Source organism: Theropithecus gelada, chromosome 1 (assembly GCF_003255815.1).
Source record: "Theropithecus gelada isolate Dixy chromosome 1, Tgel_1.0, whole genome shotgun sequence".
In the NCBI taxonomy this organism is placed as follows: Eukaryota; Metazoa; Chordata; class Mammalia; order Primates; family Cercopithecidae; genus Theropithecus; species Theropithecus gelada.
The window spans coordinates 79,856,511-79,875,941 of record NC_037668.1 but is presented as its reverse complement, the minus strand read 5'-3'; the positions used below and the strand labels follow the sequence as shown (position 1 = coordinate 79,875,941).

The 19,431-nt window shown below is 44.7% G+C and overlaps 1 protein-coding gene and 1 pseudogene across 1 annotated transcript in view; one reads left to right on the top strand and one right to left on the bottom strand.

Annotated features, from left to right (window-relative positions):
- Positions 1-204: 204 nt before the first annotated feature.
- Positions 205-19,431, top strand: part of RAB3B (RAB3B, member RAS oncogene family) — an 84,518-nt gene continuing 65,291 nt past the window's right edge. The window contains exons 1-2 of the mRNA XM_025363227.1: positions 205-426; positions 13,878-14,105. Of these exons, the coding sequence (XP_025219012.1) occupies positions 13,878-14,105 (228 nt within the window). The 5' untranslated portion in view covers positions 205-426. The remainder of the gene's footprint in view (positions 427-13,877; positions 14,106-19,431) is intronic.
- LOC112609996 lies at positions 10,038-10,459 on the bottom strand (annotated as a pseudogene).

The window sequence follows — 19,431 nt, the reverse complement described above, 5'->3', positions numbered from 1 at the left end:
TTGGAAATGGCAAAACTGTTACCCATCATTAGCTACAGTATCATCAAAGCTCTCTAATTACCCTAGTAAGTTCAGTCAATGGAACGAGGCATGACAATTAAGATAAATCACGATAGTCACCCAGATATGGGGGACCTGGAGGTCCTAAGTAACCTCGGATTCCTTACACCTGCTAGGCGTTGAGGGGCGGGGCGGGGCGAACACAGACTCCGCCCCTGGGCGGGGCCTGGACGCGGCCGGAGAGAGCAGCGCTGGAGCTGGAGCCTCAGCCCTCAGGCGCCTCCGTGAAGACAGGACTGGACCCGACCCGCCCGCAGCGCCCCGCAGAGCCCTGCCCCGGCCCCCTCCGCTCCCTCCCGCCGCCAGGTCCTACTGTCCCGCCGACCTTACGGGAGCGAACCCGTCGTCCCGCACTCGGAGTCCGCGGTAAGGGGCGCGGCCCGGGCAGCCCGCCCGCGGAAGATCAGGGACCGATCCCCGGCGCGCGGCGCTGGGCACCGAGAGCGGGCGCTGAGAAGGAGCACGGGGCAGCGGAGGGGAGCCGGGGGAGGAGCGAGGGAGGGGGCTCTGCGGCGGCAGAGGTGCGGCTAGCCTAGGGAGGGAGCGCCGAGGGGGTCTCCCGGACCGTGGGGGCAGCCGGGGGAGCTCCAAGGGCGGGAGGGGAGCAAGAAAGACGGCGCTGGGGCTGGGAGGAGAGATGGGGGCAACTGGAGGGCAGCGAGGGATTGCAGGGGGGAAACGGGGGCGTGGGGGGCGAGGGAACTGCGAGGAGGGCGGAGAGGGGCTGTGCGGAAAGCGGGTACCGGGCAGCCGAGAGGCAGCGAACGGGGCGCAGAGGGAGAGTATTGAGGGGTGCTAGAGCGGGGGCGCGGGGGGAGGCGTGGAGGTGAGGAGCTGAGGGGAGGGGACTGGCTGGGCGGGGGTCGTTTGGAGCTGGAGGGGACTCAGGGGACGAGGGGAAGGGGCGCTGGGCAGCTGGGGAGCATCCCTGGTGCCCTGGTCGGGAGAGGGTCAGAGGGTGGGGAATGTGGGTATGGATAGCTGGGATGGGGAAGGGCAGCAGGGCAGTGTCTGGTCGAAAAAGGGTCATTTATGGGGGATGTGGGTAGGGATAGCTGGGGTCGGAGGTGGAGCCCAGCTGCGGACCAGCGTGGGGATAACTGTAGATGGAAGGTGAGGGGTGGGGCTTGGGGGCGGGAAACCTGGGAGAATGGAAGGGTGAGAGGCCAGGCTGGGTCTACCCAGCTGCAGAGGAAGGGGGCAGGGAGGTAGTGGAGACAGAGGGAAGTGGCCTTGGAAATGGACACAGGGGCCTATATTCTGGTCAGGAGTGGGGAGGAGGCTCTGGAATAGAGTAGGGTCTGGCGGCTGCGAATGGAGGAATCGTGAGAGAACCCGGAGGGTATAGATAGGGTGGTGGAGCGCTGGGTCAGGCTGGAGAGGAGGCCAGGTGTGGGTTGTGGTGTAAGGGTGGAAAGATAATGGGGATTGAAGTGGGGCCCAGGCACTAGCGGTGTCTTGGCCACTCAGGAGTCCAAAGAGGGGACCCAGGCACTGGACCTTGTTATATGGGCACCAGGGGTCACAGAAAATAAGAGAATCATGGACAGAAAAAGTCATTCAACTCTGTTCTGTAGTCCCAGCGTGGAAGGAACTTTGGAGAGGGCAGAGCAGCAGCCTTTGGAAGCTAAGAGAGATGTGGAGGGGGTGGGAGAAAGATGGGCTCTCAAAAAACCAAAAAAACCCAAAAAACAAAAAACCACACACACACACAAACAAAACAAAAAAAAAAACCAAACACAACAAGATGGGCCCTCTTCCCCCAGCTTCCTGGAATCCAGATGGAAAGGGGTGGGAGACAGTAAAAGGAGAGGGTGTGTGTGTGTGTGCGCGCACAAGTGGGTGCCCACCTGTTCTGTGCCTATAAACAGAGGAAGACAATGGAAGCTGTGAAAGTCCCTATATATAGAAGTGGAAAGCCCTGGTGCTGTGGGAGCCAGAGAAGAGGCATTCTTGGGGAGGTGGGTGGGTTGGAGAAGGCTTTCTGGTCATGAAGGATTTAGCTAGCAGTGGAGGAAAGTGTGTTCCTATCAGAGGAAACCGTATGGGAAAAGGCAAAAATCTAAAAGCATCTCCAGTCCAAGAAATAAATCTTCAGTTTCTTAAAGATTATGACATGAAGGGAGGCATCAGTAACCTATAGAAAATCTTTAAATAGGTTTCCCCTCTGAGCTTGCAGCTCCTAGAGTTTCTCTCCATCTCCCCAAAGTATAGGACAGGGCCTGGTACATAGTAGGTGCTTAGTGAATGTTGATTGAATGAATAATTGAGCTGTGGTGGTGCTCCTGCCTCGATTTCTTCATCCATTTCCAAGAATTGTTGTGAGAATCAAATAGGATAATGTAGGTGAAAAGAACTTTGTAAACTGTAAAACACTGTACAAAGAGAGAGGACACCGATGTTATTCTGCAGGTGTGCCTCCGTTCTGTCAGTGGACACACCCATGGCTATCTCTTTCCAATCTGGAGGAGGAAGGAAATGAATATCAAGCATCTGTTGTGTGCAAGATGGAATGCATTGAAAGCATCTTGTAGAATGCTTGACATTTATTAGGTGCTCAATAAATGGTAGCTGTTATGATATTGTTTCTGTAGCTCTAAGATACCTGGGAAAACAATGAAAAGGTGGTGATGGGTTAGCAGTGAGGAATGATCTAAAGACAGATTGAATTAGAAAAGGAGAGTGTGGCTTAAAGGAGGAGGATGAGGTCCACATTTGCCCAACTCCCTCATTATTCTCACTGAAATGCTTCAAGTAGGAAGACAGGGAATTACATTTATTGAGCCCCTGTTATTGCATATACAGTTGACCTTTGAACAGCATGGGTTTGAACTGTGCAAGTCCACTTATACCCAATTTTCTTTTTCAACCAAACACTGATTTAAAAAAAAAAAATACCATGGTGGGTCAAGCACAGTGGCTCGAACCTGTAATCCCAGCTACGTGGGAGGCTGAGATAGGAAGATCGCTTGAGCCCAGGAACTTGAAGCTACAGTGAATTATGATCAGGCCACTGTACTCCATCCTGGGAAACAGACTGACACCCATCTCTTAGAATAAAAAGAGAAGAAAATACAGTAGTGAAGGGAGGCGAAGTCTGTATATTCAGAGGACCAACTTTTAGTCTAGGGGGGTTCCACTGGGCCAACTGTGGTTCTTGAGTAGGTGTGAATTTCAGTATAGGTGGAGGTCCTGGAGCCAATCCCTTGCCTATACCAAGAAATTACTGTACTATTCTAGGTGTATTACCCACATTACCTATACTTTTCCCAACAACACTTGTTTTATGAATGAAGAAACTGTCTTAATCTTGTAAAATTTCTTGCCAAGGTCTCATACGTAATAAATGATAGACCTGGAAGCTGAATCTAGTTTGTTTGATTTGAAACTCCAAACTATTTCCACTACTCAGGATGACTTGCTAGAAGAAACTATGAAGCACAGAGACAAACAAACAAAAAAATTAAGGGGTTAATAAAGCACCCTCCCATACACAGGTTTTAATTCTTGCAACAGTTTTGCCAGGAAGCCATTTTATGAACTCCTTTTATAGATGAGGAAACTGAGGCCAGGAGTGTGATTTGCTTACGTTTACAGGACCACTGAAAGAGCCAGGGCTTATCTTTCAAATGCCAGGTCGCTTGGACCTGGACTCAGGCTCATGCTCTTTCCAACAAAAGGTAAGTTCCTTCATTCACTCCTTCACTCCATTTATTGAGCTGATCTCTTCAGGCTGGATTTTAGGGCTCTCTCCTTCTCTTCCCCTGCTCTTTCCTGGCTGAAGTTGGCTTCTTCCTTAGGTGCTTATTTCTGCCACCTATCAGATTGAAAGGGTTATTTGTTTTTCACAGCCATCCTTTGAGGAGCCATTTCTTTCCCCCAGCCTGGGACAGGGATGACTTCCCAGATGGTCCCTGGGCCTTCATCTGTATTGCTTGTCACGGAGATAGCTCTATCATTTTATGTGACTGTCACAAAATAGAGGAAAGATTTGATTGATGCTTATCTTACAAATGCAATTCTGCACGCACCACTGTGCAGTGACCTGTCTGCTTAGATCTGCCTCAGGCGGCTGCCTGCTGGGATGCTTTTTGCCTGTCTTCCAAATGTCTGAGTAGCCCCTGGCCGCCCCCTCCTAAGAAGATCCCCTTGGGGGCTTCCATCTGAATGAGCCTTCCAACTGAACTCAGCTCTCTGCCTCTCCCCATTCTCACACCACCTACTGGGAAAGCCATGCTGCGTGTGCATAAGCAGATGCTGACGGTGTGGTATGGCAAGTACAGTATGGTAGCAAGACACTCAGGATGTTGGGGATGCTTCTTTTTTTAATTTTTATTTTTAGAGATAGGGTCTCACTCTGTCACCCAGGCTGGGATACAGTGGTGCAATCATAGCTCACTGTAACCTCGAACCCCTGAACTCAAGTGATTTTCCTGCCTCAGCCTCCCAAGTACTGAGGACTACAGGTGCACACTACCACATCCAGCTAATTTAAAATTTTTTTGGCTGGGTGTGGTGGCTCATGCCTGTAATCCCAGCACTTTGGGAGGCCGAGGCGGGCGGATCACAAGGTCAGGAGATTGAGACCATCGTGGCTAACACGGTGAAACCCCGTCTCTACTAAAAATACAAAAAATTAGCTGGGCGTGGTGGCAGACGCCTGTAGTCCCAGCTACTGAGGAGGCTGAGGCAGGAGAATGGTGTGAACCCAGGAGGTGGAGCTTGCAGTGAGCCTAGATCGCACCACTGCACTCCAGCCTGGGCAACAGAGCGAGATTGTCTCCAAAAAAAAAAAAAAAAAAAAAAATTGTAGAAATGGAATCTCACTGTTTCCTAAGCTGGTTTTGAACTCCTGGCCTCAAGTGATTTTCCCACTTTGGCCTCCCAAAGTGTTGGGATTACAAGCGTGAGCCACCATGCCCAGCCAGAATGCTTCTTTATTCACTCTAAAATTGTTATGGTTTTCATTTTCCTTAATCTTGTGAAACCTGGAAGCCATTAGGTAACAGAAGTTCCATTCATGACCCTCCAACTGACTTGCTGTGTGAGCTTGGACAAATCACTTGTCTTTACAGGGCCTCATTTTTTTTTTTTTTTTTTACCTATAAGATAAATGGAGGTAGATCAGGAACTGAAACAATTTTTTACTCTTGGCATCACTCCCTAGTCTCATATCTGTGGCAGTCATAGCTAATAAAGGCAGACAAATTTCTCACTGATTCTACACAAGGCTACAAGTATTTTTCTCAGCACATACAATTCTCTTATTTAAAATTCACAGCACCTTGTGAAAGTAGGTATTATTGTCAGATGAGGACACTGAGGCATAGAATTTAAGTAGGTTGGCCAAGTTTACACATTGAGTTACTGGGAAAGCTGGGCCCAGTAGCCAGGCTTTTTGTTACAATAAAGCTGCTACTCCAAAGTCCCTTCTAATTCTAGCAGTTTAAGAGTGTGAAGCTGGGCTACATCAGAAAAATGAAGACCAATAATCTGACATTTACACTGATAGTCTGGCACTTGAAAAATGCTCTATATGTGTTTCTTGAAAGACATAACACCCTCTAAGGATTTCCTATAGGTCTAGCGTTGATCAGATGTAAGTATGGATAAAGCCCCCTTGAATCCAGAAGAGGGAGCAAACAGTTAATTGTAAAACAGGCCCAAATAATGGAGCCACTATCAGGGAGAGGGCAGTTGAACAAGATTTGCCTGCAGAGTGAATTAAAGGCGTCAGTGAAATAATATATGTTCAGTACCTCCATGGGCTGAGAAACTGTGTCAGATTGTTTATGTATAGTACTACTCATTCTATTTGTACCAAGCTCTGTGAAGTAGGTGGCATTTTCTCTATTTTAAGGTAAAAGTGCTGTGACTTAGAGAGAGAATATGACTTACCTAAGAATTCATCTGAGGGGTAGAGCCTTGATTTTAAACTTTTTCATAACACCGCAGGGTACTAAGTCTAGTCTTGGCCGTTAGCTGTGAGATTTGGGCGAATCTTTTTAATTTCTCACTTTCAGTTTCCTTCTTGATCAAATAGAAATAATCATCCCTGTCTTTCCAGCTTTATTTCCCAGGTTTATTTAGAGGATAAAATAAGATAAAGGATATGAAATGGTGGTAAAGATCAAATTTATGTTTTAGTAAAGTGACTCTTTGACCAGCAATTCCACCTCAAGGAATCTCTCTCAAGGAAATAATTAGGAAAATGTACAAAAATTTATGTAAAGAAATGTTCACTGTAGTTTAATTTATAGTAATTAAGAGTAGAAAAACAACTTCCTAAAGAAAGTGACAATATTAAAGAATTGATCTGGCTGGGCCAACATGGTGAAACCCTGTCTCTACTAAAAATACAAAAATTAGCTGGGTGTGATGGTGAGCACCTGTAGTCCCAGCTACTTGGGAGGCTGAGGCAGGAGAGTCGCTTGAACCCGGGAGGTGGAGGTTGCAGTGAGCCAAGACTGTGATTGCACCATTGCACTCCAGCCAGGGTGACAGAGTGAGACTCCTTCTCAAAAATAAAAATAAAAAAAGAATTGATCTTATGACACATCTATAGGATGGAATATAATGCAATCAACTGAAATTATTTTTTTTTTAGAGTTTTCAAAGTCTCATTCATACTTTTTTTTTTTTTAAGAGAATCTCCACTATTGCCCAGGCTGAAATGCAGTGGCATGGTCTCGGCTCACTGTAACCTCTGCCTCCCAGGTTCAAGTGATTCTCCTGCCTCAGCCTCCAGAGTAGCTGTGATTACAGCAGCCGCCACCATGCCCAGCTAATTTTTTGTATTTTTAGTAGAGACGGGGTTTCACCATGTTGGCCACGCTGGTCTCGAACTCCTGACCTCATGATTCACCTGCCTTGGCCTCTCAAAGTACTGGGATTACAGGCGTGAGCCACTGCGCCCAGCCCATACTTTCTTTCTTTTTTTTTTTTTGAGACAGTTTCTTACTCTGTCGCCCAGACTGGAGTGTAGTTGTGCGATCTTGACTCATTGCAGCCTCCGCCTCCTGGGTTCAAGGCAATTCCTGTGCTTCAGTCTCCTGAGTAGCTGGAATTACAGGCATGCGCCACCATGCCTGGCTAATTTTTGTATTTTTAGTAGAGACTGGATTTCACCATGTTGGCCAGGCTGATCTCAAACTCCTGAGCTCAAGTGATCCACCTGCCTTGGCCTCCCAAAGTGCTGGGATTATGGGGCTGAGCCACTGTGCCTGGTCTCAAAATCTCATACATTTGTAGTACTTTCGGAATTATTTAAGTCCAGTCATGCATTGCTAATGACAAGGATATGTTCCGAGAAATGTGTCATTAGGTGATTTCATAGTTGTATGAACATCATAGAGTATACTTACACAAATCTATATGGTATACGGTATAGCTTACTATACACATAGTCTATATGGAATAGATGGCCTATAGCTCCTAGGCTACAAACCTGTACAGCATGTTACTGTATTGAATACAGCAGGCAATTGTAACACAGTGGTAAGTATTTGTGTATCTAAACACATCTAAACATAGAAAAGGTACAGTAAAAATGTAGTTTTTTTTTTTTTTTTTTTTTTTTGAGACTGAGTCTGGCTCTGTCACCCAAGCTGGAGTGCAGTGGTGCAATCTCAGCTCACTGCAACCTCAGCCTCCCGAATAGCTGGGATTACAGGCATCTGCCACCATGCCTGGCTAATTTTTTGTATTTTTAGTAGAGATGGGGTTTCATCATGTTGGCCAGGCTGGTCTCTATCTCCTGACCTCAAGTGATCCACCCGCCTCAGCCTCCCAAAGTGCTGGGATTACAGGTGTGAACCACTGCACCCAGCCATAATATGGTATGATATAAAAAATGGTACACCTGTATAGGACATTTACCATGAATGGAGCTTGCAGGGTCGGCAGTTGCTCTGGGGGAGTCAGTGAGTGAGTGGTGAGTGAATGTGAAGGCCTAGGACATTACCATGCACTACAGGAGACTTTATAAACACTGTACACTTAGGCTACACTAAATTTATTTAAAAATATTTTTCTTCAATAATAAATTAACTTTGGCTTACCATAACTTTTAAACTTTATAAACTTAAAAAATGTTTAAAACCTTTTAGACTCTTTTATTTATTATTATTATTATTTTTTTTTTTGAGATTGAGTCTTGCTCTGTCACCCAGCCTGGAGTACAGTGGATCTCTGCTCACTGCAACTTCCACCTCTCGAGTTCAAGCAATTCTTGTGCCTCAGCCTCCTGAGTAGCTGAGATTACAGGCGCACACCACCACGCCCGGCTAATTTTTGTATTTTTAGTAGAGATGGGGTTTCACCATGTTGGCTAGGCTGGTCTCGAACTCCTGACCTCAAGTGATCTGCCTGCCTCAGCCTCCCAAAGTCTGGGATTACAGGCCTGAGCCACCATGCCCAGCTATAGACTCTTTTATAATAACACTTAGCTTAAAGTACAAACACATTGTATGGGCTTTTTTGAGATGAAGGCTCACTGTGTCACCTGGATTGGAATGCAGTGGTGCAATCATGGGTCACTGCAGCCTCAAACTCCTTGGCTTGAGCGATTCTCCCACCTTGGCCTCCCAAAGTGTTGGAATTACAGGCATGAGCCACTGAACCTGGACTTTTCTTTATTTTCTTCCTTAGTTTTAAAATGTATGTTTGAAATTATTTTGTTAAAAAGGAAGACACAAATACACACATGAGCTTAGGCCTACACAGGGTACAGGAGCATCAATATCACTGCCTTCCATTTCCACATCTTGTCCCACTGGAAGGTCTTCAGGGGCAATAATAGGCATGGAGCTGTCATCTCTTATGGCAATGTCTTCTTCTGGAATACCTTCTGAAGGACCTGCCTGAGGCTGTTTTACTGTTAACTTAAAAAAAAAAATTAAGTAGAAAAAGTACACTCTAAAATAACAATAAAAGTGTAGTAAGTAAATATAGAAACCAGTAACATAGTCATTTATTATCAATATCAAGTATTATGTATTGCACATAATAGTATGTGCTGTACTTTTATACAACTGGCAATGTAGTAGGTTTGTTTACACCAGTGTCAACACAAACGCGTGAGTAATATGTTGTGCTACAATGTTACCATGGCTACTATGTCACTAGGCAATAGGAATTTTTCAGCTCCATTATAATCTTATGGGACCACCATTGTACATGTGGTCTGTCACTGACTGAAACGTTGTTATGCGGTTCATGATTGTACTTTTAAAATTTAAGTGATTTGCTAAATAATAACATACCGTATATTCTAGTCTCTACCTTCTGTGCATACGATATCAGCTATTACAATATGCACAGAAGGTATAGACTAAAATGCATGGTATGTTATTTGTATATAAATAAAATATAAATAGACCTCTTTGCTTATATATGCAAAGGCTATCTCTGAAGGATATATAAATTGATAACATGTATGCCTCTGGGGGAGGGGAGCTGGATCAGGAATCAAAGATGGAAGCAAGACTTACTTTTCAGTTTAAACCTTTAGGTTTCATATTACTTGTTTTTGATGCCAGGAATTAAGAAAATAATGCAGCTGGGTGCGGTGGCTCTTGCCTGTAATGCTAGCACTTTGGGAGGCCATGGAGGGCAGATCACTTGATCCCGGTTTGAGACCAGCCTGGACAACATGGTGAAACCCCATCTCTACAAAAAGTACAAAAATTAGCTGGGCATGGTGGCACATGCCTGTAGTCCCAGCTACTCGGGAAGCTGAGGTAAGAGGATCACTTGAGCCCAGGAGGTCAAGACTAGTAAGCCAAGATAACGCCATTGCACTCCAGCCTGGGCGACAGAGTGAGACCCTGTCTCAAAAAATAAAATAAAATAAGAATTAAACTACAGCTGGTAAAAAAGGTAATACTTGCAAATAGGATATGCTTGAATTATTTTCCATAAGTGTGTATTATCTTTTAAATTAACAAATAAAATATAATATTAACATAGATGGCCTGTTTTTTAAGTACAATTTCCATTTTAGTTTTCTCCAGAGAATAGTCCATCTTCAGTCTTTAAGGACTCAGCTCCTTACATGGGCTTTGGTGGGAGCCGTGGGGCAGCACCCGCAGGTCTAAATCCGGGTGGGGGTGTTTGGTCCTTGCAGGCTTCATGAGGCCGATTCCTGACTACTTTGCTGTGAATTGCACAACTCACACAGTAATGTAGCTTCACATACTGCTTAGGAAGCACATAGGCATCAAAGACACTTGCTTCAGAAATGTCCCTGACTGCTGTGGCCTCCACTATGTTTTGAATGACGAATTTCTTAATGGCCTTGTCCTTGTACACACATTGGGCACATTTCATGCAGTGAATAGGCTGCACGTGGTCACGGGCCTTTTTTGGCACGACCGTTGTTCCTTCTTTTCTTTGTCATCTTGGAGGCGTGGACTGGAGAGAGGAGGTTTTTTTTTTTTTTTGGTAGAGACAGTCTTGCTCTGTTGCCCAAGGGGGAGTGCAGTGACACAATCATGGCTTACTGCAGCTTCAAATTTCTGGGCTCAAATAATACTCCTGCCTCAGTGTCCCAAGCAGCTGGGATTATAGATGTGTGCCTCCACACCTGGCTAATTTTTTACTTTTTGTAGAAATGGGATCTCCCTATGTTGCCCAGGCTGGTCTTGAACTCCTGACCTGAAGCCATCCTCCCACTTGGGCCTCCCAAAGTGCTGGGATTGCAGGTGTGAGCCACTGCACCTGGCCTTAGGTGGCACTCTTGTATGAAAAAATATTGAAGGACATACACTAAAATGTTAACAGCCATAGTTTCTGAGTGGTTGGGATGTCAGTTAATTTTTGTTTTGTTTTTTTTTTTTGGGTGGTGTCTTGCTCTGTTGCCCAGGCTGGAGTGCAATGGCATGGATATCAGCTCACTACAAGCTCTGCCTCCCATGTTTATGCCATTTTCCTGCCACAGCCTCCCAGGTAGCTGGGACTACAGGCACCCACCACCACACCCGGCCAATTTTTTGTATTTTTCTAGAGATGGGTTTTCACTGTGTTAGCCAGGATGGTCTCAATGTCTTGACCTCGTGATTCACCCACCTTGGCCTCCCAAAGTGCTGGGATTACAGGCCTGAGCCACTGTGCCTGGCCAGATGTCAGTTAATTTTAAATTCTCTTTTTTATACTTTCATATAATATAATTTTCAACTTTTTTATAATGAATACATTCATAGTAGGAATTTTCTCTTGTGAACAAAGAAAGATGACTGGCAAACAGCAGGGTGGAGGATGGCGTGAGGTTGTTGTGGTTGCGTCCCTTGTTTTAATGTAGTAAAAGCATAATGTGGCCAGGAGTGGTGGCTCACACCTGTAATCCTAGCACTTTGGGAGGCCAAGGCAGGTGGATCACCTGAGGTTAGGAGTTCAAACCAGCCTAGTTAACATGGCAAAACCTTGTCTCTATTAAAAATACAAAAATTAACCAGGCATAGTGGTGGATGCCTGTAATCCAGCTACTTGGGAGGCTGAGGCAGGAGAATCACTTGAACCCAGGGGGCAGAGGTTGCAGTGAGCCAAGTTTGCGCCACTGCACTCCTGCCTGGGCAAAAGAGCAAGACTCCGTCTCAAAAAAAAAAAAAAAAAGCATAATGCCTTTGCATGGCAAGTTCTTGCAACAGCCTTTGCACCTAGTACCATGAAAAGCTGAAAAGTTAAGGCTGTGAGATGGTTTAAGCAGCCAATGGCACCCTCCCTTCCAGCCTCACTTTCTTCCTCCATGTAAGTGCTATGCCTCGGTCTCCAAGTGTCCTGGGCATGTTCCACACTTGCCTAGTGAGTCTTGTCATGGGACAGATTGATACAGGGATGGAACTTAGAGTCTCAGATAAGGATTGAGAACTGGGAGCAAAGAGAAGAAAGAACAGAGACCACAGGAGTCCAGTGGTGACATATGCAAGGAACTTTTATTAAAAGGCTGCTAATAATTTTACATATTTGTCTAACTTTTCTTCAAGAGAGCTTCAAACCTACATTAATCAGCTCCTTATCCTTACAGCTCACCTGAGAGACCCAAAGAGCCATACCCACCAGCCTCATGCCCTTTATTTTCCCTTGGGGAAAAAAGCAGGAATTCCTAACAAGAATGAAAACCCAGACACCATCACACTTGAATGCTGTCCTCCCACCCTCCTCTGACCGCTCATCCAGCCATCTGGATACCCTTGTGCTGAGCACAAGGGGAGATTTCAGGTGGAGAAGCAGGGTACCTGAGGCTTCCAAGACATAGGAGAAGCAATTAAAGACTTAAATAAGACCATGTGACCAAGTGCTGAATTATGGAGTTCAGATTTGGGTGTTCTAGGAAAGCAGAGGGTGACAGAACTGAGAAGGCTGGGGTCTCAGGAAAGGTCTGGCATGTATTAAATATTTGCTGAATGAATGAATGAATGAATGAGTGAACAAATAAAGGACCTAGGCTTTGAAGGCTTTGGAATAATAAGGACATATGTTCACCCCTGTGTGGAATTTACCAGTTGATAATGGTTTCATCCATTGTTATCTTGTTTGAGTCCTGTGATAGCCCTGTGAGAAAAGCAGGGTGGAAATTGTTCTCCCCATTTTCCAGATGAGGAGAGTGAGCCCCAGAGTGATGAAGTGACTGTGATGAATTCAGCACACATTTCCTGACTGTTTATTATGTGCTAGGATTCGTGCTGGAAACCAGACATCTAGGAATGAAGTCCATTAAAGCCCAGCTGCTCATTCCAACAGTGCTGAAGTGATATAAGGGCTGTTACAGTGTTCTGAGGGCACAGGGGCAGGAGTGCCTGCCTCTGCCATGCACAGGGAAGCTGGCACTTGACCTGGACCTCCAAGGATGGGTAGGAGTTTGTTAGGAGGAAAAGAGAATTCTAGGCAGAAGGAATACATGTATAAAGGGACAAAGGCAAGAAATAATGTGGCTTATTTGGCATAAAGTGTGTAATTAGATCTAAAGGAAGCACAGGTTGGTGAAGAGAAGGGGTATAGGAAGATAAAGCTTAGAGAGTTGGCTCTTTGGTTAGTTGGTTATTTGTCAAGTTGAACAGTTTGGACTTGATCTTTAGAGCTGTGGAAAGCCATGAAAGTTTCTATTTTTTATTTATTTTATTTTTTAGAGATGAGGTCTTGCTCTGCTGCCCAGGCTGGCATTCAGTGGCATGATCATGGCTCCCCACAACGTTGAACTCCTGGGCTCAAGTGATCCTCCCACTTCAGCCTCCTGAGTCATAAAAGTTTTTAAAGCAAGAGAGTGATAGCTCTTTACTGAGTCTTTCCTTGGATGCGCATGTGTTTGCTGTTCTTGGCTTTTTTTTTTTTTTTTTCCTTTCTCCAAAATAGCTCAGGAGCTGCTTCCTCCAGGAGCCTTTCCTTGATCACCGGGCCTCCAGGCTCAGTAAGATGCTTCTCATGGACTTCCTCAGCCAGGACTTCCTCTGTCTTATCACTTATCTACTGCTTTGTTACTCTGTGTTGACCCACCTTTTATTCTAGTCTTTGTCCACCTAGAGGTCAGGCACCATGTCTGACTCATATTTGTAAGTCCCATGACCAGCACAGGGCTTGCCCCAGATCAATGTGCTCAGTAAATATTTGCTGAAGGAATGAATGGGAGGAGCTGGGTTCCACCCCAGTGCTGAGACAACATTTGGGGCAGGTGTAGTGATGGAGTGATTCTGAGTAGTGTGCATTTCCTCGGTGCTGCTGGGGTAAGGAGTGAGTGCGTGAATGGTGGGGTGACCATTAGAAGGTTGGTGACTCAAGGTGACACTGAAGGTCTGTTCCTGAGTGACCCTAGGTCTCTCTTGCAGATGGCTTCAGTGACGGATGGTAAAACTGGAGTCAAAGACGCCTCTGACCAGAATTTTGACTACATGTTTAAACTGCTTATCATTGGCAACAGCAGTGTTGGCAAGACCTCCTTCCTCTTCCGCTATGCTGATGACACCTTCACCCCGGCCTTTGTTAGCACTGTGGGCATCGACTTCAAGGTGAAGACGGTCTACCGTCACGAGAAGCGGGTGAAACTACAGATCTGGGTGAGTCCTGGGAATCCTGGGCATGATTTTCCTGAGAGACAGCTGGCCTGACAATATAAGGGCTGGGAGGTGGGGCCAGCTTGGAAGTTCTGGGGCTTGCAGCATCAGGCATTAATGCTGTTTCAGGTGTGGCCCCTGGGCTACCCTCTGCTAGCTTTATACAAGTTTGCTCTCCTCCAGGGGTTCAGTTGCTTCTGCTGTTTAACTATGCAGGAGGTTTTATGTTGGCTTGTCTAAATGAGTGACCAAGAAACTGGGGCTTGGAGTTAGAGACTTGGGTTCAAATTCTGCTTCTGCCACTTACTAGTCATGGGACTTGACTGAATGGCTTAACTTCTCTGGGGCACCTTTTCTTCTTTGGAAATTGTAATAGCATCTGCATCATAAGGCTGTTGGGTCCTTAGTTCCTTGGCATAGTTCCTGGAACATTGTAAATGCACACTAAATGTTAGCTACAGTATCAGTTATCTACTGTCCTATAACAGAACACTTTATAAGTTCATAGTGCCAGACTGGGCAACATTGTGAGACCTCATCTCTACAAAAAATAAAACAAATTAGCTGAGCATGGTGGTGGGCGCCTGTAGTCCCAGTTACTTGAGAGGCTGAGGTGGAAGCATTGCTTGAACCCAGGAGGTCGAGGCTGCGGTAAGCCATGATCATGCCACTGCACTCCAGCCTGGGCAATGGAGCAAGACTCCATCTCAAATAAATAGATAGATAGATAGATAGATAAATAAATAAATAAATTTGTAGTGTCAAACAGCAATAATAATTCATTATCTTATAGTTTCTGTGGATCAAGCATTTGGGAGTGGCTTGGGGCCTCTCATGAGGTGTAGCCAGCTGTTGGCTTGGGTTGCAATCATCTGAAACATAGACTGGGGCTGGAAGATCTTTTTTTTTGTTTTTTTTAAGACACAGTCTTGCTCTGTTGCCCAGGCTGGAGTGCAGTGACATGATCTCGGCTCACTGCAACCTCCACCTCCCGGGTTCAAGCGATTCTCCTGCCTCAGCCTCCCGAGTAGCTGGGACTAACAGGCGCCTGCCACCATGCCCAGCTAATTTTTGTATTTTTAGTAGAGATGGGGTTTTTCCATGTTGGCCAGGCTGGTCTCGAACTCCTGACCTCGTGATCCACCCGCCTCGGCCTCCCAAAGTGCTGGGATTAAAGGCGTGAGCCACCGCGCCTAGCCTGGGGCTGGAGGATCTTAAGGCTGCACACTCACATGTCTGGTGCTAGCTGTTGGCAGGAGGCCTTACTTCTTTCCTATTTGGCCTTTTAGGGTGTCTTCACAGAGCTGCTTAAGTGTCTTTATTTGTGTAGCAGCTGGCTTTTCCCAGAGTGAGAGATGTAAAAGGCCACAGAAAGTGGCAATGTCCCTCGTGAGTTAGCCTTAGCCTTACAGCATTCTATTGGTCACTGACTCAGCATGGGAGGAAACTACACAAAAGTGTGGATATTGGGAGGAAAGTATCATTGGGGACCATCTTGGAAGCTGGCTGCCACAGCTACTACTATTATTAGTATCTACCAGTAGTACTAATAAATTATGTACATATTTTAGATGATATAGCAACATGTAGATCATATAGTTTTCAAAAATGAATTAGTATTTGGATTGGAAATTTTGAAAATTTGTGATTTAAAGTATTCAAAACATGTATTATTATTATTTTATTTTATTTTTTTCGAGACCAAGTCTCACTCTGTAGCCTGCGCTGGAGTGCGGTGGCACTATCTTGGCTCACTGCAACTTCCGCCTCTCAGGTTCAATAGATTCTCCTGCCTCAGTCTGCTGAGTAGCTGCAATTATAGGCGTGTGCCACCACGCCTGGCTAATTTTTGTATTTTTAGTAGAGATGGGGTTTCACCATGTTGGCCAGGCTGATCTTGAACTCCTGACTCAGGTGATCCACCCGTGTCGGTCTCCCAAAGTGCTGGGATTACAGGCATGAGCCACCACGCCCAGCCAAAACATGTATTATTTATTATCTTTCTATTCTACGTGTTAAATGTACATTAATACATTATGCATATGTCTTATTGGGGCAGTCTGTATATAGTACTTTTCTTTTTACAAATTATTTCCCATATATATTATCTCACAATTAACACTATGAAGCAGGTACTACTTTAACACACTCCTGTTTTGCCGAATAAGAAACTCAGACTCAGAGATTAGTTAACTTACCTTAGGTCAACGACACTGCTATAAAGTGGGATTTCAAGAAGATCTTCTGATTCAAAAGTATATGCTCTTTTCTCTACACTGTGCATCTGAGGTATTATAGAGTTCATATTTCCCTTCATGATAATGTCAAATACTATGTAGGGATAAAAGTTCATTGTTCATTTGCTCTCTATTAAAGGCATTGAGGATTCAGAGATCGTTAGAAATAGGAGAAGCTATATGAGTCGTCTAGTTCACTGATTCCCAGACCCATGGCATCAACATCACCTTGGAATTTGTTAGAAATGCAACTTCTCAGGCCCACATTAGAACTATTGAGTCAGAAACTCTGGTGGGTGAGTGACAACGATCTGTGCTATGACAAGTGTTCCAGGTGGTTTTGCAGCAGGCTAACTTTGTAGAACCACTTAGTTTAACTAGCTTGAGGTGAAAGTCAACATGCGTTTACTAAAAGCACCTATTAGGTGCCAGGTGCTTTCACTTGTGTTATCTGACATCATCCTTGCAGTTCGTGCACAGGGGGATGTGAGCACAGAATATTTGGGGCGTGGTGAGCAATACAGTAAAACTGGATCAAGGTTGTGAAAGAGCAGAGTTGGTGCTGAGAGAGAAATTTGCTGGAGAGGCTATAGGCGGCAGATTGGGGTTCAAAGAGATCTTCCACGGCAAACAGAAAGTTCTTGTCATCAGCCAGAGGATTCATGCTTGATGATTCCTTAGGGAACTGAAGAAATTATTAGAGCTTACTTTTAATCTTTGAACATAAAATATTTTTTTACTGATATTTACTATGTGGATTGTCAGAAGTGTCTTTGTTTGATCACCATATCAGATGGTCAGATAGCCTGCACTCAAAAAATCTTGAGATAGGAGGAGCCATTCTGCCTTCTAAGGGGTTGACAGTGGACTGACTCACTTCTTCGTTTATGTTCGGCCAATTGTGAGCTTTTGTGGTTTTCTTCTGCCTGGTTAAGTGGATTTATTGATTACATGATCTAGTTTTAACTAAATGAAATGTCATAATGGATATATGGCTTTTAAAGAGTCCTATAAAGAAACCTCTGATTGAAGACTATACTAGAAGATTATAGTGAACCCAAATGAGCATAAAGAAAATGGCTGAACTGATGTTTTTCCAACTCCCAACACAAGTTCATTGTCAGCCACGTTTGGAGGTAAAATCAATGACAATGTAATTAGATCTGACATGGTCAATCTCCCATCCAAGTACTAACCAGTCCCAACCCCTCTTAGCTTCCAAGATTAGATGAGATCGGGCATGTTCAGGGTGGTATGGCCATAGATGTCATGGTCATTCTCGTTGCTTTTGCTGAAGGGAAATTAACAAAGGGTTTTTATGTGTGTGTTTGTGCTTTTATGCAGCAAAAATAAAGTTTTCTGGACTGTTCATGAATACATTAGATTTTAAACATTTAAGTATTGTTTATTTTAACTTTATATATTTTAATATCTTGTGTATAGAAGTAGACATGTAGATATATAATCTAAGGAATACACATACACTGTGGATGCTGTATCTAAATTTTTCTTACTTAAAGGGATGTAAGTTGGAGACCACCACCATAGGCACTGGGAGCCTTAAAACGGTTTAAACAAGTTAGATTTGCATTTTAGAAAAATTCCTGGCTTCAGTTTGAAGGGTAGATGTAAATGAGGCAAAGAAACCAGGTTTTGGATCCAAACTCATCAAATTGTATACATTAAATAAGTGTATTTTTTTGTGTATCAATTATACCTCAAAAAGCTATCTAAAAATTAATACACAAATATAGTAGTGACCAGCTATAAAAGAAAGGAAGCAAGCAAGCAAGCAAGGGCTTGGGTAAATTATATGGGGCTGAACTAAGTGTATTATTCTGCTCTGGCTGCCATAACAAAATACAATTGAAATTAATTTTCTCACAGTCTGGAGACTAGAAGTCTAAGATCAAGGTGCCAGCAGGGTTGATGTCTGATGTGAGCTCTCCCCTCGGGCTGCCTTCCCACTCTGTGTTCTTGTGGCCTTTCCCTGGTGCATGGGCATGGGGGAGAGAGGTGCAAACTCTTTGGTGTCTCTTCTTATAATGACACAAATTCTGTTGGATCAGAACTCACTCTTAAGACATCATTTAACTTTAATTACTTCCTTTGAGGCCTCATCTCCACATACAAGCACACTGAGGGTTAGGGCTTCAACATACACATTTTGGGAGGACATAGACATTCAGTCCATAACGCTAAGAGTGACAAAATGACATAAAGGATGGAAATGAGGAGGAAGATTTAGAACTACAATTTACAGAATTTGATGAGCAATTACTGTCCCCTCTTATCCTTGGTTTCACTTTCCAAGGTTTCAGTTACCTGGGGTCCTCTAGATCTGAAAATGCTAAACAGAAAATTCTAGAAATAAGCTAATAAATTTTAAATTACATATGTTCTTTTTTTTTTTTTTTTTTTTTTTTTTTTTGAGATAGAGTCTCACTCTGTCACCCAGGCTGGAGTGCAGTGACATGAGCTCAGCTCACTGCAACCTCCACCTCCTGGGTTCAAGCGATTCTCCTGCTTCTGGAGCAACTGAGATTACAGGCGCATACCACTATGCCTGGCTAATTTTTGTATTTTTAGTAGAGATGGGGTTTCACCATGTTGGCCAGGCTGGTCTCGAACTTCTGACCTCAAGTGATCCGCCTACCTTGGCCTCCCAAAGTGCTGGGATTACAGACATGAGTCACTGCGCCCGGCCTAAATTGCATACTGTTTTGAGTAGCATGATGAAATATTGCACTGTCTTGCTCTGTCCTGCCTAGGGCATGAATGATCCCTTTGTCCAGCGTATCCGTGCTGTCTTTGCTATCTGCCCATTAGACTCTCTGTAGCCATCATGGTTATCAAATTGAAAAAGCATAGTGTGGGCTGGGTGCGGTGGCCCACGCCTATAATCCGAGCACTTTGCGAGGCTGAGGCGGGCGGATCACAAGGTCAGGAGCTCGAGACCAGCCTGGCCAACATAGTGAAACCCCACCTTTACTAAAAATACAAAAAATTAGCTGGGCGTGGTGGCAGATGCCTGTAATCCCAGTTACTCAGGAGGGTGAGGCAGGAGAATCGCTTGAACCCAGGAGGCAGAG